General features: G+C 32.1%; 2 protein-coding genes and 1 long non-coding RNA gene across 4 annotated transcripts; all 3 read right to left on the bottom strand.

Annotated features, from left to right (window-relative positions):
- Positions 1–1266: 1266 nt before the first annotated feature.
- Positions 1267–4687, bottom strand: LOC132723150 (uncharacterized). The gene is made up of 2 exons (XR_009624706.1): positions 4652–4687; positions 1267–1624 (listed from the first exon to the last, which is right to left on the bottom strand). It is a non-coding gene; the product is annotated as an uncharacterized LOC132723150 (long non-coding RNA).
- A 4359-nt stretch (positions 4688–9046) lies between these two features.
- Positions 9047–10190, bottom strand: LOC132723159 (BTB and MATH domain-containing protein 38-like). The gene is made up of 2 exons (XM_060707834.1): positions 9925–10190; positions 9047–9185 (listed from the first exon to the last, which is right to left on the bottom strand). The coding sequence occupies exons 1-2, from the start codon at positions 10188–10190 to the stop codon at positions 9047–9049; spliced, it is 405 nt and encodes a 134-aa protein (XP_060563817.1).
- An 8010-nt stretch (positions 10191–18200) lies between these two features.
- On the bottom strand, positions 18201–27156 carry LOC132723158 (BTB and MATH domain-containing protein 38-like). 2 transcript variants are annotated; one of them, XM_060707832.1, is made up of 4 exons: positions 27085–27138; positions 26568–26602; positions 21707–22064; positions 18201–19013 (listed from the first exon to the last, which is right to left on the bottom strand). In XM_060707832.1, exons 3-4 carry the CDS (start codon positions 22011–22013, stop codon positions 18442–18444), a joined length of 879 nt encoding a protein of 292 aa, XP_060563815.1. In that variant the 5' UTR covers positions 22014–22064; positions 26568–26602; positions 27085–27138; the 3' UTR covers positions 18201–18441. The 2 variants fall into 2 exon arrangements, with proteins under 2 accessions (XP_060563815.1, XP_060563816.1); XM_060707833.1 differs by lacking the exon at positions 26568–26602 and having other exon boundaries at positions 27085–27156.
- Between the last annotated feature and the right edge of the window lie 777 nt (positions 27157–27933).

Here is a 27933-nt window from a genome sequence, read left to right on the forward strand (position 1 = left end):
TAGGTTTACCCTCCGTCCGTCTGTCCGTCCGTCTGTCCGTCCGTCCGTCTGTCTGTCAGTCCGTCAGTCCGTCCGTCCACAAAACTGGATCCCGCGATAACTTGAAAAGTACTGAAAATATTTTTATGAAACTTGGTATATGAATAGATGGCAGTATGGAGATTATGCACGTCTTTTTCTTTTCTTCCTATGTTGAAAATTCTGGTTGCTATGGCAACAAATAGGCTAAAAATATGGCAAATTTTACACATAAACTGGATCCAGTGATAACGCAAAAAGTACTGGAAATATTTTTATGAAACTTGACATATGGGTAGATGGCAGTCTTGGAATTATGCACGTCTTTTTTTTTCTTCCTATGTTGAAAATTCTGGTTGCTATGGCAACAAATAGGCTGAAAATATGGCAAATTTTACACATAAACTGGATCCAGTGATAAAGCAAAAAGTACTGGAAATATTTTTATGAAACTTGATATATGGATAGATAGCAGTGTTGAGATTATGCAAGTCTTTTTCTTTTCTTCCTATGTTGAAAATTCTGGTTGCTATGGCAACACATAGACTGAAAATATGGCAAATTTTACACATACACTGAATCCAGTGATAACTCAAAAAGTACTGGAAATATTTTTATGAAACTTGACATATGGGTAGATAGCAGTGTTGAGATTATGCATGTTTTATCTGTTCTTCCTATTTTGAAAAAATATCAGTTGCCTTGGCAACAAATAGGCTTAAAACATGGCAAATATAACAATTTTTGTGATTAGTCAAAAAGAGCTGAAAATTTTAATGAAATTGATCTTTAATTCAAGAGTTATCTCCTCTTTAAGAGTTTTGCTTTTAAAATGTTATATTTTGGTAACAGGGATGTTTCAAATATTAACTTTAGAGTGTCCTTTAGTCTGTCTGTCTGTCTGTTCATAAAAACTGTTTCCTGTGATCACTTTTAAAGAACTTTTCCAACAAGTTTACTTAAAATAGAGAAAAATTGAAACATAAGTGAATGGCCAATGGCCCTTCAGAATGTTGATGGTGTTCTAACCGGTAGGGGACTTATGGATTCCTTGCAATACTATGATAATTGCTTGTTTTGATATGTAATGGTGAATAAAATTAATAATTGAAGATTAGAAAACTAATCTAAACTAACTAACAAAACTGTCTAGAAAAGAGAAAAAATATAAATAAAAGAATAAAAGTAGATTCGTTTTGGTGCACATTGGGGTCCTTAAAAATACACTTTAAAGGTTATAGCAATTACCTTTCACCTTTTTTGTCTTGTCAGGATAAATACATTTCAGAAATTGTACGAAGTTTTCGTAACTTTTGCCAGGTAGTGGTATCTCAGTCTCTGTTTTTTCCCGGAAGTGACCTTCTAGCATTGTACGGAAAACGGGGGATGCTATACACAAAACTGTATTAGAAACAGGTATTTTGTGATTCTCTACAATCAGTGTTAGGTCTGCGATTCCATTTTCCTCACAAAATTCATTGTTGATCAATATCTGTTTATCCTGTAGTTCTTCTTTTTCAGAACTGCTGCAGCTGATCTTCTTTTCTTGTGACATTCTGGAAACTAATACGATATCAGAATGTTCGGCTGTATGAGCTGATATTAACTGAAAATGTTAAAAGCATTCTGGGTCTTTTGAAATTATAGAAACCGGTTACACTTCCCATAAATACTCAATATTAATGACCATTATTTTGACATAGATAGATATGTGAAAACTATTTCGGCAAAAGCAGGTATCTTAATCTAAAGACAGGCGTGCTGCACATTTATATTTGGGTAACAGCTAAATGTATGTCTACTTGTGGTGTATTCTTGGAATTTTCATTTGCATAAAACATGTCGACCTCACAATTTTACGGTAATTCTTCACGTTTGATAATTCATTTATCGTAAATGAATAAAGATGACTTAATAATTTAAACGGTTACTGAATTATATATATATATATATATATATATATATATATATATATATATATATATATATATATATATATATATATATATATTATATATATATATATATATATATTGTTTGCACGACGTACATGCGAAAGCAAAATACCGACCGTGCCGGGGGAATACGCTACGGCGAATTATATACCTTGTATAAATGTTATATATAGTAATCGGGTGCTAGTCTTGATCATCAAGGAGAGATTATTTTATAACAATTTGACCATTATTGGCAGGACAATGTGCCTAACGATTGTGAATCTAAATGTGTTATGCTGAGGTCGTAAGAGTTCATGGCATATGTCTATTCAATTCTCAAGTATTGAGACAAAATGAAACGACTAAGTTGTTTATCATGCATGGTACGTCAGCTTAACTTGACCTCTTTGAAAATTATGTTTACGTTTTCAAAACAAGCACATATTTAGTATAATTTGTGTGCCCCCACTTTAGAGGGTGGGGGGGGGGGGCATTTAGATGTATCCTTGTCCGTCCGTCCTTTCGTCCGTCCGTTCTTTTTTGTGTCGGACATAGAGTCATGAAACTTAACAGGAATGTTGATCAGGATGTGCAGTTGTGCACCTGGATATTTTCGTGTGGATTTATTAAGTATTTTTAGAGCTATTGCCCTTGACTTTGCAATTTTCAACTTGTGTCGCAGGTAACTCAAAAAGTATTTGACCTAGAGTCATGAAACTTTACAGAAATGTTGATAAGCATTTGTAGTTGAGCACCTTGGTATTTTCATGTGGATTTATTAAGTATTTTTAAAGTTATTGTTCTTGACTTAGTAAAAATTTGCAATTTTCAACTTGTGTCACATGTAACTCAAAAAATATTTGACCTAGAGTCATAAAACTTTACAGGAATGTTAATCAGCATGTGCAGCAGTTGTCCACCTGGGTTTTTTCGTGTTGATTTATTCAACATTTATAGAGTTATTGTCCTTGAGTTAATAAAATTTTGCAATTTTCAACTTGTGTTGCATGTAACTCAAAAAGGATTTGACCTAGAGTCATGAAACCTTACGGGACTGTTGCTCAGCATATGTAGTTGTGCACCTTGGGTTGTGGATTTATCCAGTATTTGTAGAGATATTGCCCTTGGCTTAGTAAAAACCGTTTCATTATGTTGTGTTATTTGTTCATTGAGTGCTTGAGTTAGAATCAACCAACTTTACAGGAATAGTGATCAACATCACTGTGAAGCTATGCTCCTGGGGCTTTGCATGTGGATTTGTTTCAGTTTTGTTAGAGTTATTGCCCTTGACTTACAGTAGTATTAATTTGCCATTTTCAACTTGTTCATGCATAGCTCAAAAAGTATTTCACTTGTAGGCCTGAAAGTTTACAAGAATGTTGGTCAGTATGTGTACTTCTGCACCTTGGGGTTTACTTGTGGATTTATTCAGTATTTGTAGAGTTCTTGCCCTTTACTTAGTAAAATATTTTTTGTTTTCAACTTGTGGCACATGTTGTCCAAAAAATATTTGACCTAGAATCATAAAATTGACAGAACAGTGGCGTGTGGGGGCACCCGTGTCCTATGGACACATTTCCAGCTTCACAAAATTCTCTAAGACTGTAAGAAATAAGCCCATGGTATGCACGATGGGTGCAGTATTTGCATAACCGTTTTTAATGTTTTGCATGTTGATAATTGTTTTGTTGCAATATATTCATTCTATTGAGAAAAGACTTGACAAAATCAATATATAACAGGTAGATAAATGATATTTACAAATTTCTTTTAGATATATATCAATAAACAGGAGCGTTTAAAAATTCTTCCATCTAATATATCTATGAAGTTGTCGATTGACACTTCCTTTAGAAACGCGTCAATTGTCGAAATATTCCGAATTTTCCCGATCCTTTCATGGGTCGTTTAAATTTAATAATCGTTAATATTAGTTCGTTTTTAGGTGATCAAATATTTGAAATTAAAAGAATAACAATTTAAAACTGAAATAGATAGATATGGCAAAAATGAAAACCATTTGTTTTCATGACATTCTTGCCTACACTTGTTTTGAAAATATAATTTGTAACGATTCAGTTATGGTATCAAATCATATCTAAACATATTAAATATTCATAAAGACTTTTTTAAATGCATATTTTATGTAATTAGTAGAAAATGGATATATAAACTTACCCGTTTTATTCCTGTATGTTAAATCTACATTCATTCTATTGAGAAAAGACTTGACAAAATCAATATAATAACAGGTAGATAAATAAATAATAAATAATGTACACTGTCCTTTTCAAAATATATCAATTGACAGAATCGATAACCTTCCATTCTAATATAACTATGAAACACGGAACATGTCGAAATATTCCGATTTTTTCCCGAGCCTTTGAAGGGGTCTTGCAAAATGTTATTATCAATAGATTGTTTTTAGGTGATCAATATTTGAAAATTAAAAAGTATAACAAGTTAAAACTGAAATAGACAGATATGGTTTGAAAAATGAAAACCATTAGTTTTCAAAACATCTACTTTCTGTTTAGATGTCTACACTTGTTTTGAAAATATAATTTCTCACGATTCAGTTAGGTAAATGATTTTTTTATCAACGATCGCTTTGGTAAACATATTAAACACTCATAAAGACTTTTAAATGCATATTTGTATGTAATAAGTAAGTAATATATATAAAACCTTACCCGTATTCTTCCTGTATGTTAAAGCTAAATTTAGATTTTCCAAAAATTTTTAGTTTCGTTTTTCAGCTAGGTCAGATAAAAATATGATGCGTCTCTTTTAAAAGCCAACTTTACTTAATGTTCTTAATTTTCTATAAATATATGTTAGTTAGACAAAAGGGTGTTTTTACTGAATACAATTAAAGAATTTATTTGAATGTTTGGGATGCTAAACAAATTTAAATCAGTAGGTATCTACATGAAAACCCTATTTGACAACTAAGTAGACCAAAATTTAATAAAATTTCGTTTTTGTATTTTGTTGTAGATAAACCACGTGTTTGTTTAAAAACATAAAAATCTACTACACAAATTACACATACCTGCAAATCTCTAAAATAAGGTATTTACTTGAAACTTAATTCCACATATAAACAATTATAGAAATTCATGAAGGTTATTGCTTTTATTCAGTTATTAAGATTATACGAAATTTATTTTAGTTCGAATGTGTATAAATACCTATTAGCTCAAATCCGTTACTTGAACTAACTACGAGTATTACTGAGCAATGAGTAAAAATTAAGTTTTTTTGCAGACACCCAGCTCGTGATTCTAAGATTACTTTTCCGTAACGATAATTTTTAATGTTTTTGTATTCATCATTTCTTTGAAAAAGCTTTGTCTTGCCAATGCGGTCTAGGAAAGTTCCCTGTTTTTTCTGTCAAAAACAATGTTTCATATTTGGTCTAATTTTAATAAAAGTTAAACCGTCATGTAGTTAATACCTGATGACATAGAAACCGGTCGGCAATATATTATGTTTAGATGTAAGTTAATATTTAGTATATACAAGAGCGATCAGTGATCACAAGTGTGGCCTTATCATCAATAGCCCAAAACGCATTTTTCTTCATGGGCTATAAACTCTGCAAAAATCATTTCACCCGAAAACTAATTATGCACAAGTACTTGAGGTACTGATGACTCCTGTAAAGTTTATTTTTATTTGCATCATTAGTAAAAGATAAGTAGTCTAGACAAAACTTAAAAAATAAAAATCATTAAAGTTCCATAAGTCTGACAATGAAATATTGAACTGGAAAATGCTGACAATATGCACAATTAAACATAATGAAATTGCATCAGTAAATTCTGACAAGTTGCTCTGACAAGCTTCTGTGTAGCAGGAAATACAAAAAACTTTTTATCCAAGGGCCATAACTCATCAAAATATCATTCAAGCGACTTGAGCTATTAATCAGTCCTGTAAAGTGTCATTAAAATTTCGAAAGTGGTATTAGAGGAGTCTTCCGGACAGACTTTAAAAATGAATATTATTAAAGGCCCAGAACTCTTACAAAATTTATTGAACCATGAGTACCGATGATATTCATATCAGACTTGGTACTGATCATTCCTTTAAAGTTAGGATGAATTTGCACCAGTAGTTTCTGAGGAGTAGTCCGGACAAGTTTTGTGACTGTTAGATGGACGGACAGACGACGGAGAAGTATATCTCGCAGCTACTTAGTACCAGGCGACACAAAAATGCAAAAACATAAATTCAAAATAACAACACATTTCGTGTAAATACACTTTATTACACAAGCCACACACTTTTAGAATGTTTTAAATAGTAAGAGGACATATTAAAAAGTAAAGAACTAAAATAATTTGAGCTAGTATTAAAACACGTACAGTTCACATACATTCTCTACATTCAATATATCTAAATATTTAAAGTAGTCATAACTTTGTTAATAACAGCATATTCACAAACCATATTAAAGATAGTTACATTGTAAACATGCAATATGTTGGTAAAAGCAACACGCATGCAAATTTAGCGGGATATTATGTGTGTTCAGATTTCTAACATTCTTTAATATCGATTCCGGTTGTTATATTATAATAAACTTTACTTTCTTATATGAAAACGTACATATTTGAATACCACTGTGCTGTTGTGTTAAATACAACATTTATCACACTGATCGATACATGTAAGATCATTTATGTTAGATTTCAATTATTGTAGCCAAGATTTACGAACCCTTTATTTGCTTATTATCCCCCGCCGAAAGGCGGCGTGGGATATAGAAATAGTCTTCGTCCGTCCTTTCGTCCGTCTGTCCGTCCGATATTTTTGTCCGGAGCATATCTCAAAAAGTATTTGAGGTATCAACTTTAAATTTCATAGGTGGATAGATCTCATTGAGAAAGCGTGCAGTGCAAAAGAATGATAACTATATCCTGCATAATTTTTGAGTTATTGCCTTTTGTTATTTTTCAAAATTAATTTTTTCTAGAGCATAACTCAAAAAGCCTTTGAGATATCAACATGAAACTTCATGGGTGGATAGATCTCACTCAGAAAGTATGCATTGCACAAGAATGATAACTCTACCGTTCAAAATTTTTGAGTCATTGCCCTTTGTTATTTTTCATAAGGGTAAAATTTTTTCACCTGAGGTAGAGCATAACTCAAATGTTTGAGATGCAACATGAAACATTCATAGGTGGATGTGTTTTGAAAAGGAAAGGAATGCCTGGCCAACAATATAACTCTTCCCTATATAATTTTAGTTATTGCCCTTGTTCTTTTTCCTACTATTTTGTCCGGAGCTTATCTCAAAAAGTGTTAAAGATGTATCAACTTGAAACTTCATAGGTGGATAGATCTCATTGAGGAGGAGTGCAGCACACGAGAATGATAACCTACCCTGCATTACTGTTCAGTCATTGCTCTTTGTTATTTTCAGCCATCAGTATTCACATAGGTTTTAAATCTGTAATCACTTCAGCCATCAGTTTTCATTACTAAAAGACCTCTTAAAATTAAATAATTCTGCTCTACTACATATACATTCTTCAAATGAGCAAACACATTCGGTGGGGGATGGCCATGTTGACATGGCTCTTGTTATAACATGAAATGATCGGATCATATCATTGCTTATAGTATACAAATATTTCCATTACAAAGCCATTTAATATACACTTTACTTAGTTCCTACTTAGTCACGCATTTACATGCACTGTTGTTCCCGAAAATCATTTTCTAACATATTGTTTTGATACTGATCTTTATCTTACCATTACACCAAATTCAAGTTTTGTATCAGAATCAACCATATGTAACCAAAGTTCCTATATACAAAAAGTCACATGCTACCCGAAAGCAGATTCCTTTATAAGAACAAGCATAAATACAATTTGTATTGGTGAATATTCTATTAGAAAAAAGAGTAAAATATAACGGGTATGTCAGTTCGTAAGCATTGCCAAGCCTTTGCAATAGTGGCCCTCTAAATTTTTTTATGTTTAATTATGTTAAAATCTCTGGGTTTTTTTTTTTCGGTTTCTTTAATTTTCTATAGAAACGTTACAAATAACGTCGCTAAGCGATGATTGTTTGCATGTGAAAAGTCTAGGTGTGTCTTGAATATATTCAGACAACATAATACACTATTGCCTTGTTTAGTGGTTAAACGAGCAATGGCTTTCACCGAACACATTCTGACACATTCAACTAATTAATCGAACATAATCTTTTGAATTTAATTGAATGCCTAATTTGGAACAGTTTTCTATAAAGATATTATCCGTCTCTGAGGTCAATTGGAAATTGTTGTCAAGCAGTCATTGCAGTACGAAGAGGTCATACAAACAAGTAACAGTTTGGTTATCACAGTGTTTTATTTTTTTTTATTTATTTTAAATGAATTAGATATTCTAATACCAGCGTTTGTTCTTACTTTCAATCTTTTTTGGAGAAAAGAGAAAATTTAGATTTGTGACCAATTGATATATGCTTGTTTGCCGCAATATTTCTTTCACTGCTATGACTTTGTAAGTACAATTGTTAAATACGAAAACGTGTAAACTAATTATTTATGATGAATGAATATTTTTTTTATTCTTTAACAGGGAACTCATTTTACGGAAAGGTCAATGTTTTGTATTACATTACAAAAGCCACCAATGTGACTAAAGTTTAGATTGTTTTATTTCTTACACGTTTTAAAAACTGGTTTTTATCACATTGAAAAGTTACAAATATAAAGAAACATTCATTCATTATAATCCTTTTCAATAACAGTCACCTATATTTTTATTTTGTAAAGCATCTTTAATATTTTCTGGGAGAAGATGAAATTCTTCCATATATTCTCCATCATCATAATGATATTGTAACTGTTCAATTAGCTCTGACATGATGCGTTTGTGATTCTCAGTAATTTTGAATCTTTCCATTAGTCTCAATGCTCTGTAAATCTCTCTTTTACAATTTCCTTCCGTGCAGATGTGTCCTTTTAATTCACAATTATTCCGTAAGAATTTCTTGAATTCTTATTTATTTCCTCCCGATATGTTCCTTCCTTTGTATTACAAACCTTAAAGACTCTGTCATCAAATATATACAACTCTCGGCTCTATTATCTTGTAATGACTGGCATCTGATATTTGGTATGCCGTTCTGGCAGCTTTAAGCCGGTAGAGAGTATGCTCAGAGGCCAGATAAATGCATTTTTCTTTCATTTCTTCCAGGCTATATAGTTCAGACAAGATGAATGTGCCTGTATAATTCCTCAATATTTCCTTTGTGCTTATTCTTTACTATTTCCATTACCAGTTGGTGGCAACGTTTCATCATCCCCTCAACGTTATATTCATGAGCCAAAGGAAGAAGGATGTAGACGTTTCCTTCTGATCATAAACACATTTAAAAGGAAGATTAACACAATGTTGATAGATAAAGTATATTAAGGACACCATTTTTAAATTGTCTTCTTTAAAATTATTGCGAAGACTAAACAACAACTGTTAGTAAGACATCACACTCAACCATTACACGTTTTGAAATGAGGATGATGGTGACTGACAAATATTGTAAGTTTGGAAATAATTGGTATTGTAAGAAAACTATTGAAAGCCTTGACTGTCTTATAAATATAAAACGTCCAAATAGCAATATATTGAGTCAACATGATATATTCATGAGTGGACATTGTAAAAAAAGAGTGATACAACAACGTTCATTTTATAATCATAAGGCAGTCAATGCTTTCCATAGAAAACATTAACCAACATTGTGACAAAAACGCTGACACATGAGTATGATATCTCTACATTGATCAATAAAAATAAATTAACTAGTTTGACAATACTTGGATGTAAATGTTTATCTTAAGTTCAACACTGAAAATTGCGTTAAAACCATCATTTAAGATAAAACTATATTATTTCAAAGAATAGGTATTAACATTAACAATATAAGACTAAAATACCATTCTATACCGGTTGTCCTCTTCGTCTTGTCAGGATAAATACATCTTAGAAACTCAACAAAATCTTTGTAACTCTTTCCGGGTAATTGTATTTCCTTCTCTGTTTTCTCCTGGAAGTCACTGTCGAACATGGCACAAAACACAGGCGAAGCGATACTAAGTATTGCCTTAGAAACTAATATTTTATGATCCTCAACAACGAGTGTCACATCTGCCAATTTACCACCTTTGTGAAATTCGTCGTTGACATTCATCTCTGTAGACATTGCTGGAGATGGTTTGAAATTATTTTACAAACTATGATATATAGTGATAACGTTTATACAAGTTATAATGTTCAAGCTTTATGTTCAGTTTACAATGTCGTAATAATATGATCTAAACTGTTCATTATACCAAGTATAAAATGTTTTCTACAGTGAAAGGTTTAAATAATTTGAATACCAGATCATATATAATTCAAATGATCTATTCCGTTCATGCAGAGAATATAGTTAACAAAAAACGATACAAATACAAACACTGGGGATGCTACACACAAAACTGCCTTTGAAACAGGTATTTTGTGATTCTCTACAATCAATGTTAGGCCTGCGATTCCATTTTCTTTACAAAATTCATTGTTGACTAATATCTACTTTTGTTTCATAACTGTTGTCGCCGATATTCTTTCCTTGTGACATTCTGAAAACTAAGACGATAGAACATATCCCTGCATGAGCTGACTTTGATTTAAAAACTTGTTTGGTCTTTCAGTAAAATAGAAACTGGTCAATCAACCAAATTTAAATATATTAAATATTTATATATAAATGCCTTTTCTTTTAGATCTTATTATCAGGGAAATAAGTTGAATGCGAATATAAATCTGGCAATGGTAGATCTCTGTATATAAACGGGATGTGCTGAGTGCTGATGGTTATGCCACATTATGAAACATAAGATAAACTTACCAAGCTCATGGTATGTCCAGAATATTCGCAAGCAATTTGACACATTGAAATAAATATGTTGTTTATCAAGCATGGCACATCAGTCAACTCGACCTGTTTTAAAATTTTGTCTATATTCTATATTTAATTTTTCAATTCCATTTATAACAGTTGTTGGTTTTCGAAAACAAGCACCTATTTTTGCAGACGTTTTGTAAACTCTCTAAAAATCTGGAAACAAGTGATCTGTCGGAAGCCTTAATCACAACAAAATTACAAGAGAATTGCAGACTCGGTTTGCTTGAGTCTGTACATGAGGGATAATGAATACGTGCGACATCCCTCACGCCCCCTAGCACCGGCTTGAGCGGTTTTAAATTCTCAACACTTTATAGTGCTGGCATCAATGATCCCGAATGACCAGAAAAATATAAAACACTGAAGTGAAGTATGGGGCATTTTTTTACAGCTGTCATACAACACTTGAAGTAAGACTGTAACAAATAACCTCGTGATATGCACAAACGTGTACTGTACTTGTATAACAGTGTTTCCTCTTAAATAATTGTTTGTTGCAATCAGTCTATTAAAAAGAGGCTTGACAAAATCAATATATAACTAGATTAATGCTATTCGAATAAAATCTATTGATAGGAGCGTTAATCATTCGTCAAATTAACATAAAACTGACATTTCTTATCTAGTATGATAACTATGAAACACGGGATATGTCGAAATATTTCGATTTTTACCAGCCTTTCAAATATTATTATCAATAGTTCGTTTTTATGTGATTATTTAAATATTTGAAATAAAAATTTATAATTAAGCTCTTACTAGTATTACAAGTTCATACTGAAATAGATAGAGCTGGTTTAAAAATGATAACCAATCGTTTTCAAAACAATTTTCGTTCGATGTTTAAAGTTGTTTTGAAAACATTATTTCTCGCAATTCAATAGAGATGGTAAAGTAATTTAATAATTTATTAATTAATGTCAGCGCTCATTTTGGTATCAAACCATATTAAACATTCATTAAGACGTTTTAGTGCATATTTTTATGTGAGTGAGAGAATGAGTTGGTGGGTGGGTGAGTGAGTGAGTGAGTGAGTGAATGCGTAAGAACGTACATACGTAAAGTAAGTAAGTAAGTAAGTAAGTAAGTAAGTAAGTAAGTAAGTAAGTAAGTAATAAACATACCTCTATTCTATCTTTTAGTTTCGTTTCAAGCTAGGTCAGATATCAGATATGCTGCGTATCTTTATCTTTTATCTTTTTGTTTCGTTGTCTGAACTTGTTTCAAAACAAAATTTCTCACGATTCAGTTATGTAAATAAATTTTTATCAACGATCGTTTTGGTATCAAAATATAGGAAATATTCAAAATATTCATAACGTTTAAGTGCATATATTTGTTATGTAATAAGTAAGCAAAAGGTTAATAAACTTACCCGTATTCTTTTTCAAATAATTGTACTTTCGTTTTCAGCGAGGTCAGATAAAAACAATTTGCATTTTGATATGGTGCGTTTCTTTGTATAACTTCAACATTAAAAGTCAACTTCATTTATATGTCAGAATTCTGTAAAAATATATGATACTTGGACAACAAATGTATTTACTGAATAAAAGTACAGAATATGTGAGATGTTATTTGAACATATTTAAACCATATACGACGAGTCAGTAGCCCAAATGTAACAACCTTTTTATTTTTTATTAAATTTTGATAAAGTTATACAACGTTTTTTTTTCCAAAACACAAAAAAGTCCACAAATAACACATACCTGCAAAACTCTAAAATACTTTGTTTTTGTTTTGTTTTCGGTTTTACGTCACATCGACACATATTGTGACGTTTCAGCTTCACTGGTGCAGGAAAGTGTCAGGTGCCCTTGCGTGCATTATTTCAGGAACGAACGGGCACCTGAGTAGAACCACCGACTTCAGTAAGCTAGCTGGATAGCTTCCTCTAAAGCAAGTTATTTACTTGAAGCTTTGCATGTTACATGATGGGCCATAAATAAACTTACGATATATTTTCTCTGTTTATTCATGAAAAGACAATATCACAAATTGTTTCATGTAACACAAATAAGAAAGTTTTCCACAGATTAAACAATAATAGAAATTCATGAGGGTTATTGCTTTTATTCAATTATTTAGTTTATACAAAATTTATTCGGGGCGTCCGTGGCAGGGTGGTTAAGGTCGTTGACTTCAAACCACTTGCCCCTCACCGCTGTTGGTTCGAATCCCGACATGGACTTTGAATTCTTTCATGTGAGAAAGCTATCCAGCTAGCTTACGGAACGGCGGTGGTTCTACTCAGGTACCCGTTCGTGCCTTAAAGAATACACGGAAGGGCACCTGCGGTCTTCCTCCACCAGGAATGCTTTAACATCGCCAAATGACCTTTTATGTGCCAGCGTGACGTGAATACCAATCTAACGAACAAACAAAATTTATTTTAGTTCGAACGTGTAGGTATCAGCTCGAAATCTCTCAGGAGTAATGGGTAATTCTTGCTCAAGGAAGCAAACGCATGTTCTTTACTGCGTTTGAACCGACGCAGCTAGAGATCCTGAACGTTTTCGTTTCTATAATTTGTTGACACAGCTTTAAATTGAAAGCCACACTTGCAAATGCGATTCGGGAAAATAACGTTTTACTTTTAAAAAAAGTTTCGTATTAAATAAAAAGTAAACCAGCATACAGTCAACACCTAAGGACATAGAAACCAGTCGACAATTTATAAAAATGAGAAATATCACAAGTTGTCAGTTATTCTTTTCGTATATTAAATGCGAACACATAAGATATGCTGGCGCTTGAAAGTAACAATACATATCAAGCAATTATACTTTATTACACAAGACATACACTTTGCACATGTTTAAAATAGTAAGACGTATTATACAGTAAAGAAATGAACTAATTTAAGCTAGTATTAAAGTACATACAGATCATATACATTCTCTACAATATATCTTAATATTTAAAGTAGTCATTATATCGTTAATAACAGAATGTTTTCATAACATATTAAGATAATTACATTGTAAACCCAGCAATGTTTTGGCAAACACTTATTCAGTGTTTTTACGTTTCTTAATTCTATAAAGTCCTATCCGGTTGTTTTGTTAATATGAACTTTCCGTATTTCAGACGTCAATCGTCTTTCAGCTTGCCGTCATCAACGTTTAACCTTTTTAAGTTCTTGATGTCTTGTGTTCATACTTGACTACAACATCCCTTGGGACAAAATCTTTATAAAGACCTGCTTTTCTTGACCTTCAAGATTAAATGTCTATATTTTGCTTGTTTTAGCTGATTTTTGTAAATATTAGTGGCTATAACTTTGTTATTCTTAAAAGGGTTGTCTTCAAACTTGAAAATAATGTATAATTTTTAGGATAGACTTTAAGGTTATCAGAGAGCTATTGACCATCACTCATAAATGATTTGATCTTGAAAGTTAAATTAATGAAATTTTCATATTTCATTTCATTATTTTCATTTACATATTTTTTTTATTTTATTTATGTTTTTTGCTATAACTGTCTATTATTATGTTTTGAAATGGATTGACTTCATATTATATCAAAATATTCTTTAGAGAAAGGCTAACATGTAAATTAAACTTATATTTATCTTAATTCTTTTATGAACTTAACTTTGAAGATTAAATTATTGAATTTATATTGATTTTTGACTTTAACTTGGTAATAAATTAATGGATTATCTTCATATTTGGCAAAACAACATTTTGGAAAAGACCTCCTAGAAGGTTAAACTGACATTGACATTGAGCTTTGAATGACCTTGACTGTCCAGGTCAAATTATTGAACTTTGTTTATATTTAAATAATTATGTTATATATAGTAATTTGTTAGTACAAAGTTCTAGCAACAAACACGAAATCATTTCATAGATTATGTATATCTTTACATGTTTTTAATTCTTAATGTCATATTTTATTGTATTTTTTTCTATGAACTTTATTTTTTTAGCTGAATGCTTACATTTTTTAATTTTATTGTGACGTTATGTATTATTAGTACTACATTTAACACACTGATAAATAAGAATATTTATATTTGATTTCTGATATTGTCGCTAGGATAGAACACTAATTATAGATATAAAAACTAATTATCGTAAACAGGATAATACTCTAAATGATAATCAAACCTTCCTTATAGATTAATTTCATGTTCATCACTCGTATTATTTTACAACAACACATGCTTAACTTCTGTTTCTGTTTTGTATAGCAGCTTTAACATTTTCTGGGAGAAGATCAAATTCTTCCATATCTTCTTCACTGTCATAAAAGATTTGTAACTTTTCCAATAAGTTTGACTTAATGTTTGAGTTATCTGTAGTAAATTTAAATCTTTCAATTACTCTTAATGCTTGGCAAACATCGCTTGCCTTTCTTCCATCTATAATTAATTTCCCATTAAAGTCACACTGCACCGCGTCCAGAGAAGAATACAGATGGAGTTTTGCCCTTGCTGTAAAAACTTTGTCATCAGCTTTATTCAGCTCATGTCTTGTCAGGGCAAGCTCTTTAATCTTATCATGGCTGACATCTGTTATTTTGTACTTTTCTCTAGCAGTTTTAAATTGTTTAAGAGTATGCTCTGAAGCTAGATAAATGCACTTCTCCTTCAATTTTCTAGGCTATACATTTCAGAGAATTGGATATGCCGATACAATTCTTCAACATTCTCTTTGTTACTTTTCCTAACTGTGCGCATAAGCACGTCTTCATCATCCTCTACGTTATATTCATGAGCGAAAGGAAGAATAAGACGTCGATGCGTATCTTTATATAATTTCAAATATTTAAAAGTCAACTTTATCTTTATGTCTGAATTCTGTATGTTAAATAAATGTTATTTAGATATAAAATGTATTTACTGAATACAATCAAATGATTTGTTGGATGTTAAACATATTTAAACCAGTAGGTATTAACATGAAACCATATATGAAGGGTGAAAAGGCCAAATTTAACAACATTTTTTAAATTTGATAAAGTTATACCACGTTCTTTATCAAAACTTAAAAATGTCTACAAATTATACATATCTTCATAATCTCTAAAATAAGGTATTTACTTAACCCTTTCACCCATGAGCATATTGTGAAAAATGGAATAAGAGGCACAACTCACTCCTGGATTGAAGACTTTCTTCACGCGCACAACAGGTTGTCCTTGAGGGCACCTTTTCAGCTACCTCACCTGTCACCTCTGGTGTCCTTCATGGCAGCGTCCTTGGCCCTCTTATTTTCTTGGCCTGCATTAATGATTAACCATCTAAAGTCCAATCTACGGCTCGACTCTTCGCCGATGATTGCCTCCTGTATAGAATCATCCGTAGCCCCGAGGACTCAGCCAACTTCAACATGACCTTGATAGTCTCCAATCCTGGGAGGATGTTTGGCAGATGGCTTTTAATCCCGACTATCAGAGGGCACAACCAACGCTTCCGGCAAATCAGAGCACGTACCTCCATCTTCCAAAAGAGTTTCTCCTCCTCCGCAACCATCGTGCTTCGGAACAAGCTCCCCCAAACGTTGTTTACTAGACCAGCCTGGATGCTTTCCAATCAGCTCTGGCCAGCCAACATATAAAATACTAGTCACGGAGTTGTTTTTTCTCTTTTAATAGAAACTTTAAATAGGGGAACTTTTTATTTTTATTTTGGAAAACAGTCAGTCCTGCCTGCTGCGTATGTATATACAGTTTTTGTCCGATTGCGAGCTTACTCCTTGCGGAGCGATGCAATTACTTGAGATGATGATGATGATTAATCTATTTTAGATGCCACAGCTGGTTTCTACGTACAATGTATGAATGATTTTTTCGAGGCTTTATAATATTTTTTAACGATTTTGGTAAGATTGAACTCGGTCCTGATCTTGTTTTTGCGAACTCGTTACTGGTCTTGTTTTGTAACTTTAGGACTACAAAGTTGTTCTTTTAAACCTTTTTATCAGGTTCTATTATTAATACTGCTAAACGAGAATTATTGAAAATAACGAGAACAAGAGCTGTCATGCAAGTGACAAATGCCCCTTAAAAGGTTTCTTAAGCATGCTGGTATTATGAAAAAAACGAGAATTTAAGTAACTAATTGCTTAATAATTTTTTTGTGAAATGAAGTGCTATTTATAGCAAGCTTAACACCTTGGGACAAGGGTCTTGGATGCGATACATTTTATGTGTATCTTCAAAATCTTATCATATGTACCTTCAAACTATTAGAGTAACGTTGACCTTTGCGGTAGGAATATGGATTTTACATACAACATGTCATCGTGATGTGGTAGACTTTTGTACCAAGTTATTTAAACACTCTTCAATGCATGACAAAGTTATAGTCCGGACATAATAGTTGTGTAAGCGAGGACGCACGGACGGACAGACGGACATAAGCCTAAGCTGTGACACATCGTCTTGATGTGCTAGAAATTTGTGAAGTTATTTAAAAATCATTCATTGCATGACAAAGTTCCAACCCGGACATGAATGCGTATCTTCAAACTTTTCTCGAGAGAATGAGTAATACCAAATTATATGTGTGACCTTGACCTTGAAGGTAAATTTTTGTACGCGACGCGACATGTCGTCTTGTGTTGACATTTATGCCTAGTTATTTTAAAAAACTTCGATGAATTGCAAAGTTACAGTCCGGACACTAATGTATGCACCTATAAACTTTATTTGTGATAAAGTGAGCTTACAAATGGTAGTGTATTCAAGGCCTTTAAGATATGGGCGTGATTCGTAGACGCGTCACATCACTTTGGTGTGGTAGACATTTATGCTAATTTATTCTAAGATCCTTCGATGCATGAAAAAATTACAGTCCGACCACAAATGTGTGTACCTATAAACTCTTATTTTTATAAACCGAAACTTCAAAATGAAAGAGTGACCTTGACCTTTGAGATAGGGACATAGTTATTGGACGTGACACAATAACCCTCATTGTCTTGATGTGGAAAACATTGATACCAAGGTATTCTATAATCCTTTATATATATAGCCAGGACATAATTGCGTGTACCTACTAACTCTTATCGTGATAATATGAAACTTCAAAATGTTATTTTAACCTTGACCTTTGCAGTATGGGCGTGGTTTTTAAACGCGACGCATCGGCTTGATGTTGCATCATTTGTGCCAAGTTATTTCAAAATCCCTCAATGTTTGACAAAATTACAGTCCGGATATGAATGAAGTTTTGACTCACAGACGGACGGACAGACAGACGGTTCGATTTAAATTTGCTGCCCTTCGTGACATAACAAAGTTTCGAAAATGTACGTCAAGCTATGTAATGTTACATCATGCTCATCAACAATGAAATGAGTGTGAAAAAGACTTTTCTATTGTAACATAAAAATGTGCATGCAAAATTTAAGGAAAACATTCAAATTTATCTTTGATCTGTGCAGGTAAAATGTTTTATAATATTATCAGATGAAATAAGTTCATATCAAAACAGAAGTGTGACAGACAGGTATCTAGTCTTAGTCTTAAAATAACAAAAATACTTAATTTCAATTCTTTAAAGCAGATTTAATGGTGTCTGGAAGCAGGTCAAATTCTTCATTATCTTTGATTTTGTTGTAAGAATGCCTCAGAGTGTCAAGTAGTTTTGATTTGTCAAATTGAATGTTGAATCTTTCAGCCAGTCTTAATGATTTCAAACATCTTGTTGAAGCTTTTTCTCTCATGTCAATTTTCCCTTTGAGAGTGAAAGTAACTTGGTCAATAAAAAAATCATTCGATTCTTTTTTTATTAAAGATAGGCCCTTTTCATCATCTTTATCAAGCTCTTTCCTTCTCAGAGCCAGCTCTATGATCGTGAGATAGTTTGCATCCGATATTTGATACATCGTTCTGGCAGCTTTGAACTGTTTAAGAGTATTCTCTGAGGCCAGATAAATGCATCTTTCTTTCATTTCTTCTATGCTATAAAGTTCAGCCAAACGTATATGCCGGTACAATTCTTCCACATTCCTTGTGTGCCTATTCTTTATTATTTGCATGATCACTTTTTGACAACGTTTCATCATTTTCTCAACGTTATATTCATGAGCCAAGGGGAGAAGCATGTACACATTTTTTTCTGGAGAAAGATAAAAAGAACAACAAAATCTTATTAGCAATTGAATACAATGTACTATTGATGCATAAAGTGACATTATGCCCATCCAAGAGTATAAAGTGTGGACACATGTGTAAGGGTAGTAACTGTTACTCGATGGATGGAGTTCTTCTGATAACTTTTTAGGAGTACTTCTGATAACTGTCAGGGATTTCGTTGGAAAACTTGTGAATATATCAACACAAATATCGTCAGAAATAATTATTTTCATCTTTAAACAAAGAGAGTTTGTAATACTAATTAAAATCAAACTTTGACGATTGTTCTTGCCTTACATATTGTATTATGTGTCAGAACAAACTTTTTAGTCAATTTTTTATCTCTTCAATCTGGTAGATGTTAGTAAAATTTCCATATCTTTTTCTCATTTGTACATATTTACTTGTTCATTTGTGGTATGTTTCTTTGCCAGCGATAATGACCTATTTATAATGGAAAGTAAATATTAAAATTTTGCCCGATTTTTCTAATGACCAAAAGTTCCTTTGATAATTCGGAAAGTATCAGAGAGTCTCTCTGATAACTTTGATTTTGCTTGTTTTCTTGGACTGGGAAAAAGATTGATGTAGAGCATTGGCTTACAGGATAAAATACGCTTTGAATTCTATACACAAGCATGGTGTCTTATGTATGCATTATTCTTGGCATTTTTAGAAAACATTAATAAGTAAATTACTTATTTCATCGGTCAGCAGTAGACGAAACAAATTACTTATAAATGGTTCGCAACAAAGTATTTAGTAGTATAGTACCGTTCTTATATCTAAATTGGATGATTTGTGGTTCACCTTCAGGCATTCAACTGATACTTAAATTTCTAAAAGGTATCATTTTTTGCTATAGAGACCTAGAAAATTATATGACAACAATATGAGAATGCAAAGTAAGTATTTGATAATTGATGTGAGTCACCTTATGCTTCATGTCATTGATTGTTTATTAAATTCACTTTAATTAGCATCAAGTGACTAACAGGACACTCTCTAGCACTTTCGGAAGATTATTGCATACATAATTGCTTATCAAAGCTACGTTAAACACTCAAGATTTGGTGCCATATCTTTAGAGTCAGTTTTCTTTAAATGATTTGTGTTTAGCTTTAAAATAATTATCCAGATGTACGAAAGTGAAAGTAATGCTATGCCCGTTGCATTTTTTACAGTTAAACGTAAACTTTTCTTCCCATGTTTAACGGACATTCTCCCTGTGTAATCCTAGTGTTTTACTGTAATTGATAACAAAAATATGTAGTTGAATTTCGACTTCTCGGACCTGGAAGGCGAGGGCAAATGTGTTCGATAGATCGGTACTGAGCTTACTTTTTGCCATGATTCCTTTCAGTTTTATGATTAAGCTTGCTTAACGATAAATAACTCACGTGACCCAAGTAAATTTATATAATTATATATCGGATATTAGCTGTAACATATTGTCCACCAACGTCCTCTTTTTTTCAAAAGAGTGGGTACGAGTATTTAGATGGGCTTTACATGTTTTAACAGTCAGTCTTTTGAAATATATAGTCAAAACAATGAGCATAATGTCACTTTAAAATGGTTGAATTTTGCACTTTTAATAATTTACAAATTGAAAACAGCATTTACAATCCGCGTGAATTAACAAAAATATCTTACCGCGATAGTAACACAGTAGAGATATGGTGATAAAAACTGCAAAATGAATAATTAATCACACACCATGTGAATTTTTACTGGAATCTTGAAAAAAATATTTTTCATAGAATCTTTGTACATTTTTCTCAAGTTAATTTTCTTGAGATATTTTGACTCATCTAGAGGCATTCAGCTTTTAAGATGATTACTAACTCTAATTCTAAATTTAGAGAAACATTTGTTTTACTCTAACATTTTCTTGATAACTGTATTGGAAGCCTCTAGCTTAGGGGTAACATGCTTGGTTATGAAGTGATAGGTCAGCAGATCGAATTCGGGTCGCAACTGCATTTCTTCATACGCTTATTTAAGATGAAATACTAAAGGCTAAAGCTATCATTATTTGTTACTTAAAGGGACTCCACTGAGGTTAAAAAGTCTAAAAACATAACATAAGAATTTCTTACATAAATGAACTGGGGCGCTTTATACAGAAATATATTGCAAAGATAGTTAAGAAATATACTTTAAAATAAATCAAAAATCGTAGTTTTATGCTTTTCTTAGCCTAATTTGAGTGAAAAGCGTTTAATCGCTTTTTATTTTGGGTCATTTTTTTACAATTTGAATAATTATTCTGGAAAAATTAAGTGCGCGAATGTTCTGAAAAGTTGCACAAAGATTCGTGGTCTACACCTTTATCAAATGGTACATTTATCTCGAAAAGAATATTTTCAGTCCCATCATGTCAAAAAACCTCAGTGGAAACTCTTTAAAGTCACTTTGTAAATTTTAAAGGTCAAAAATAAAAACAAAAACATACATAATTGCAACAAAAAAACTAATTTCATATGCAAATATCATTCCTTTTGATATGTAATGGTGAATACAATTAATAATTGAAGATTAGAAAACTAATCTAAACAAACTAACAAAACTGTCTAGAAAAGAGAAAAAAATATAAATAAAAGAATAAAAGTAGATTCGTTTTGGTGCACATTTGGGTCCTTAAAAATACACTTTAAAAGTTATAGCAATTACCTTTCACCTTTTTTGTCTTGTCAGGATAAATACATCTCAGGAATTCAACGAAGCTTTCGTAACTTTTGCCAGGTAATGGTATCTCAGTCTCCGTTTTCTCCCGGAAGTGACCTTTTAGCATGGTACGGAACACTGGGGATGCTATACACAGTACTGTCTTAGAAACAGGTATTTTGTGATTCTCTACAATAAACGTTAGGTCTCCGATTCCATTTTCTTCACAAAATTCATTGTTGACCAATATCTGTTTATCCTGTAGTTCTTCTTTTTCAGAACTGCTGCAGCTGATCTTTTTTTCTTGTGACATTCTGGAAACTAATACGATATCAGAATGTTCGGCTGTATGAGCTGATATTAACTGAAAATGGTAAAAGCATTTTTGGTCTTTTGAAATTATAGAAACCGGTTACACTTCCCATTAATACTCAATATTAATGACCATTTTTTTGACATAGATAGATATGTGAAAACTATTTCGACAAAAGCAGATATCTTAATCTAAAGACACCCGTTCTGCACATTTATATTTGGCTAACAGCTAAATGTATGTCTACTTGTGGTATAATCTTGGAATTTTCATTTGCATAAAACATGTCGACCTCACAATTGTACGGTAATTCTTCACGTTTGATAATTTATTTATCGTAAATGAATAAAGATGACTTAATAATTTAAACGGTTACTGAATGATATATTATATGCCAAGGGGAATACTCTACGGCGAATTATATACCTTGTATAAATGTTATACAGTGAAATTTGAGAAAATCGGACGGCTTTCGGACTGAGGGTTTTGTCCGGTTTTCTCAGCGGTCCGGTATTCTCAATGTCCCCTTCAGTTGTTCAGGATCTCATATTATAACCGGGCAATGACTTACAAAGGATGCTGTATATTTGCATTTTCATGATCATGTGTACGTTAATTGCTAAATAAAGAATGATAAAAAAACAAGAAAATATGTTTTAATTGTAACAGTTTTTGTCCCATTTTTGCATATAAATACAATTAAAGTTTGGATTTAAATGAACAGAAGTTACCTCATAACGATCAAGTCCGAGTACATCCGCATATGTTTACATCTGGGTAATGGGTAATGATTTAACGAACATAGTTTACTTTGTTTGTTTATAATAATAACATATTGATCCGATTTTAAAAGTAGGTCTCGGCAAAGTTTCACTGTCTTTAATTAATTTAACTTTGACACTTGTAGACAGCTCTCGTCGAATTATTTTCGGCCATGGAATAGACTTTAGCGCCGATAAATGTCGTTTTCATTTTAGGAAATGAATATACAAAAAGCAACACAGTAGAAAAAATACTCTATTGTTTATTCATACTGATTTTACCTGATCAATTCCTCGTGCATTTTGGCATTTATATAAAACGGTAACATCTATACCTTACAATAAATCAAACTGTGAAAAGAGACATTATAAACAAATCAGACAATCATTGTTCCGTTTCCGCTCAGTTAACGTATTAGCCAATTGATAAGTACACAAGGTTATTCACACATTCGTCGTCCGGTATTGTCAGGGTAATTGTCTATATAATTGACTTTGTAGTCCCCAATCAACCGTCCGATATTCGGTTTTTACAGATTCCGGTATTGTCAATGTTTAATACAATAGTTTTAAGAAGGGAAAATTTGGGACTGAATTATTCGTCCGGTATTTAGAGAGTTCCGATTTTCTCAGCGTCCGGTTTTCTCAAATTTCACTGTATATATTAAATGGAAGCTAGTCTTGATCATCAAGGAGAGGTTATTTTATAAAAAATTGACCATTGTTGGCAGGACAATGTGCCGAACGCTTGTGAGTCTAAATGTGTTATGCTGATGTCGTAAGATAAACTTGAGTTAAGTTCATTCAATTCTCAAGTATTGAGACAAAATGAAACGACTATGTTGTTTATCATGCATGGTACGTCAGCTAAACTTGACCTCTTTGAAAATTATGTTTACGTTTTCAAAACAAGCATATATTTCGTAAATTTTGTGTGCCCCGACTTTAGAGGGGGGTCATTTAGATGTTCCCTTGTCCATCCGTCCTTTTGTCAGTCTGTTTTCTTTTGTGTCGCACGTAACTCTAAAAGTATTTGACATAGAGTCATGAAACTTAACAGGAATGATGATCAGCATGTGCAGTTGTGCACCTGGGTATTTTCGTGTGGATTTATTTAGTATTTTTTAGAGCTATTGCCCTTGACTTAGTAAAAATTTGCAATTTTCTACTTGTGTCACAGGTAACTCAAAAAGTATTTGACCCAGACTCATGAAACTTTACAGAAATGTTGATCAGCATTTGTAGTTGTGCTCCTTGGTATTTTCATGTGGATTTATTTAGTATTTTTAAAGTTATTGTTCTTGACTTAGTAAACATTTGCAATTTTCAACTTGTGTCACATGTAACTCAAAAAAGATTTGACCAAGAGTCATAAAACTTTACAGGAATGTTGATCAGCATGTGCAGCAGTTGTGCACCTGGGTTTTTTTCGAGTTGATTTATTAAATATTTTTAGAGTTATTGTCCTTGAGTTAGTAAAATTTTGCAATTTTCAACTTGTGTTGCATGTAGTTCAAAAAGGATTTGACCTAGAGCCATGAAACCTTACGGGACTGTTGCTAAGCATATGTAGTTTTGCACCTTGGGTTGTGGATTTATCCAGCATTTGTAGAGTTATTTCCCTTGGCTTAGTAAAAACCGTTTCATTATGTTGTGTTATTTGTTCATTGAGTGCTTGAGTGAGAATCAACCAACTTTACAGGAATAGTGATCAACATCACTGTGAAGCTATGCTCCTGGGGCTTTGAATGTGGATTTGTTTCAGTTTTGTTAGAGTTATTGCCCTTGACCTACAGTAGTATTAATTTGCAATTTTCAACTTGTTCATGCATAGCTCAAAAAGTATTTGACCTGTAGGCCTGAAAGTTTACAAGAATGTTGTCAGTATGTGTACTTCCGCACCTTGGGGTTTGCTTGTGGATTAATTCAGTATTTGTAAAGTTCCTGCCCTTTACTTAGTAAAAGATTTTTTTGTTTTTAACTTGTGGCACATGTTGTCCAAAAAATATTTGACCTAGAATCATAAAATTGACATAACAGTGGCGTGAGGGGGCACCCGTGTCCTATTGAAACATTTCCAGCTTCACAAAATTCTCTAAGACTGTAAGAAATAAGCCCATGATATGCACGATGGGTACAGTATTTGCATCACCGTTTTTAATGTTATGCATGTTGATAATTGTTTTGTTGCAATATGTTCATTCTATTGAGAAAAGACTTGACAAAATCAATATATAACAGGTAGATAAATGATATTTACAAATTTCTTTTAGATATACATGTATATCAATAAACAGGCGCGTTTAAAAATTCTTCCATCTAATACCCAGCTAGCATCACCATATCGGGCCGATATAGGATTAATGTCGGCATGTCGGCAAAATATGCCGACTATTGGCCGACGTCGGGCCGCTGCAGTGCCGACATATTGAATATTTTGAAAAATTCTAATTGCAATGCCATTATTGACTTAATAATGTGAATAAATTGTCCTGTGTATGATTTCAATTACTAGAACAATATCAACCACATTTTGTGTTAGATCAAAAAAGATACATCGGGTCTGCGTCGGGCCTACATGACCTATCAATGCAAGTATTTTGTATATCGGATTGGCATCGGTACGATATTGCGTTTTCTGTTGAATTAAAAATCATGCAGCAAATAATTGTAATTTTTGATATGAATTTCTAAAATAATCATAGATGAGTTTGGAAATGATATGTGGTTTGTTATTAAATTCAATATTTACGTTTTGACTACATAAAAATCACTCTTTTATTATATCTTAAATGAAAAGCTTGAAAATATTCACCGCAGTCCTACAATTAACAGATTAAGCGCCAAAAAGAAAAGCTAACAAAGGAAGGTTATGAAAAGCATGTTTTTTATTAATGTAATGATGATTCAAAAATCTGTAAACGCTGTTAATAATTTGATTTTTACACTTAACATTATTGGAAAAACACAATTTATCTGTTTGTCTCTTTTTTAGATGTAAAATCATGTTTGAAAATATTTGTCACATGATTTCGCGGGTAGTGATTGTCATTTGCACATTTAAGTTAAAATATGTGTCTTTATTGTCTAATTTTGTAGAATAATTATATTTTATTTTGTGTTTTTTGCAGGTTGTGCCAAATGCTTGCTGCTAGATGTCATCAACATGCTAGCATAAGGATGATACATGTACCTGGTCGATATAGGACCGATATCTTTCTAATGTTGGCTGACATCGCACCGCCATTGTTTTGATGTAGGCCCGATGTCGGCAAGAAATATCGGGCCTATATCGTTAAGATGTCGGCCCGATATTGTTCTGCCGATGTCGGGCCAACATCATTCCTATTTGCAGCCGATGTTAAAGCCGACATCGGGCCGTCATAGAAAACCATGTCGGTTTTATGTCGGGCCGATATAGAATGTTGGCTGGGTATAACTATGAAGTTGTCGATTGACATTTCCTTTGGAAACGCGTTAATTGTCGAAATATTCCGAATTTTCCCGATCCTTTCATGGGTCTTAGCAAAATTTAATAATCGTTAATATTAGTTCGTTTTTATATAATCTAATATTTGAAATTAAAAGAATAACAATTTAAAACTGAAATAGATAGATATGGCAAAAATGAAAACCATTAGTTTTCATGACATTCTATCTACACTTGTTTTTAAAATATAATTTCTCACGATTCAGTTATGGTATCAAATCATATCTAAACATATTAAATAGTCATAAAGACTTTTAAATGCATACTTTATGTAATAAGTAGAAAATGGATATACAAACTTACCTGTTTTATTCCTGTATGTTAAAGCTGCATTAATTCTATTGAGAAAAGACTTTACAGAATCAATATAATAACAGGTAGATAAGTAAATAATAAATAATGTACACTGTCCTTTTCAAAATATATCAATTGACAGAATCGATAACCTTCCATTCTAATATAACTATGAAACACGGAACATGTCGAAATATTCCGATTTTTCCCGAGCCTTTGAAGGGTCTTGCAAAATGTTATTATCAATAGATTGTTTTTAGGTGATCAAATATTTGAAATTAAAAAGTATAACAAGTTAAAACTGAAATAGACAGATATGGTTTGAAAATGAAAACCATTAGTTTTCAAAACATTCTACTTTCTGTTTAGATGTCTACACTTGTTTTGAAAATATAATTTCTCACGATTCAGTTAGGTAAATGATTTTTTATCAACGATCGCTTTGGTAAACATATTAAACACTCATAAAAATACTTTTAAATGCATATTTGTATATAATAAGTAAGTAATATATTTATACACTTACCCGTATTCTTCCTGTATGTTAAAGCTAAATTTAGATTATCCAAAAATTTTAGTTTCGTTTTCAGCTAGGTCAGATAAAAATATGATGCGTCTCTTTAAAAGCCAACTTTACTTAATGTCTAAATTTTCTATAAATATATGTTAGTTAGACAAACGGGTGTATTTACTAAATAAAATTAAAGAATTTATTGAATGTTTGGAATGCTAAACAAATTTAAATCAGTAGGTATCTACATGAAACCTTATGACCACTAAGTAGACCAAATTTAATAATTCGTTTTGTATTTTGTTGTAGATAAACCACGTGTTTGTTTAAAACATAAAATTCTCCACAAATTACACATACCTGCAAATCTCTAAAATAAGGTATTTACTTGAAACTTCCACATATAAACAATTATAGAAATTCATGAGGGTTATTGCTTTTATTCAATTATTAAGATTTTACGAAATTTATTTTAGTTCGAATGTGTATAGGGACCTATTAGCTCAAATGCGTTACTTGAACTAACTACGAGTATTACTGAGCAATGAGTAAAAATTAAGTTTTTTTGCAAACACCCAGCTCGTGATTCTAAGATTACTTTTCCGTAACAATAATTTTAATGTTTTTGTATTCATCATTTCTTTGAAAAAGCTTTGTCTTGCCAATGCAGTCTAGGAAAGTTCCCTTTTTTCTGTAAAAAAAACAATGTTTCATATTTGTTCTAATTTTAATAAAAGTTAAACCGTCATTTAGTTAATACCTGATGACATAGAAACCGGTCGGCAATATATTATGATTAGATGTAAGTTAATATTTAGTATATACAAGAGCGATCAGTGATCACAAATGTGGCCTCATCAATAG

Source organism: Ruditapes philippinarum, unplaced genomic scaffold (assembly GCF_026571515.1).
Source record: "Ruditapes philippinarum isolate M1 unplaced genomic scaffold, ASM2657151v2 ctg1745_1_1_1_1, whole genome shotgun sequence".
In the NCBI taxonomy this organism is placed as follows: Eukaryota; Metazoa; Mollusca; class Bivalvia; order Venerida; family Veneridae; genus Ruditapes; species Ruditapes philippinarum.

Excerpts from the sequence above, each read along its gene's own strand:
- LOC132723158 (XM_060707833.1), bottom strand. The coding sequence starts at position 22,013 with ATGTCACAAGAAAAAAAGATCAGCTGCAGCAGTTCTGAAAAAGAAGAA. Across the intron at positions 19,014-21,706 it reads CAAGACAAAAAAGGTGAAAG|AAAAAAATGTGTACATGCTT; the intron begins GTAATTGCTATA and ends ATCTTTCTCCAG.
- LOC132723159 (XM_060707834.1), bottom strand. The coding sequence starts at position 10,190 with ATGTCTACAGAGATGAATGTCAACGACGAATTTCACAAAGGTGGTAAA. Across the intron at positions 9,186-9,924 it reads AGGACAACCGGTATAGAATG|CCTGGAAGAAATGAAAGAAA; the intron begins GTATTTTAGTCT and ends TGAACTATATAG.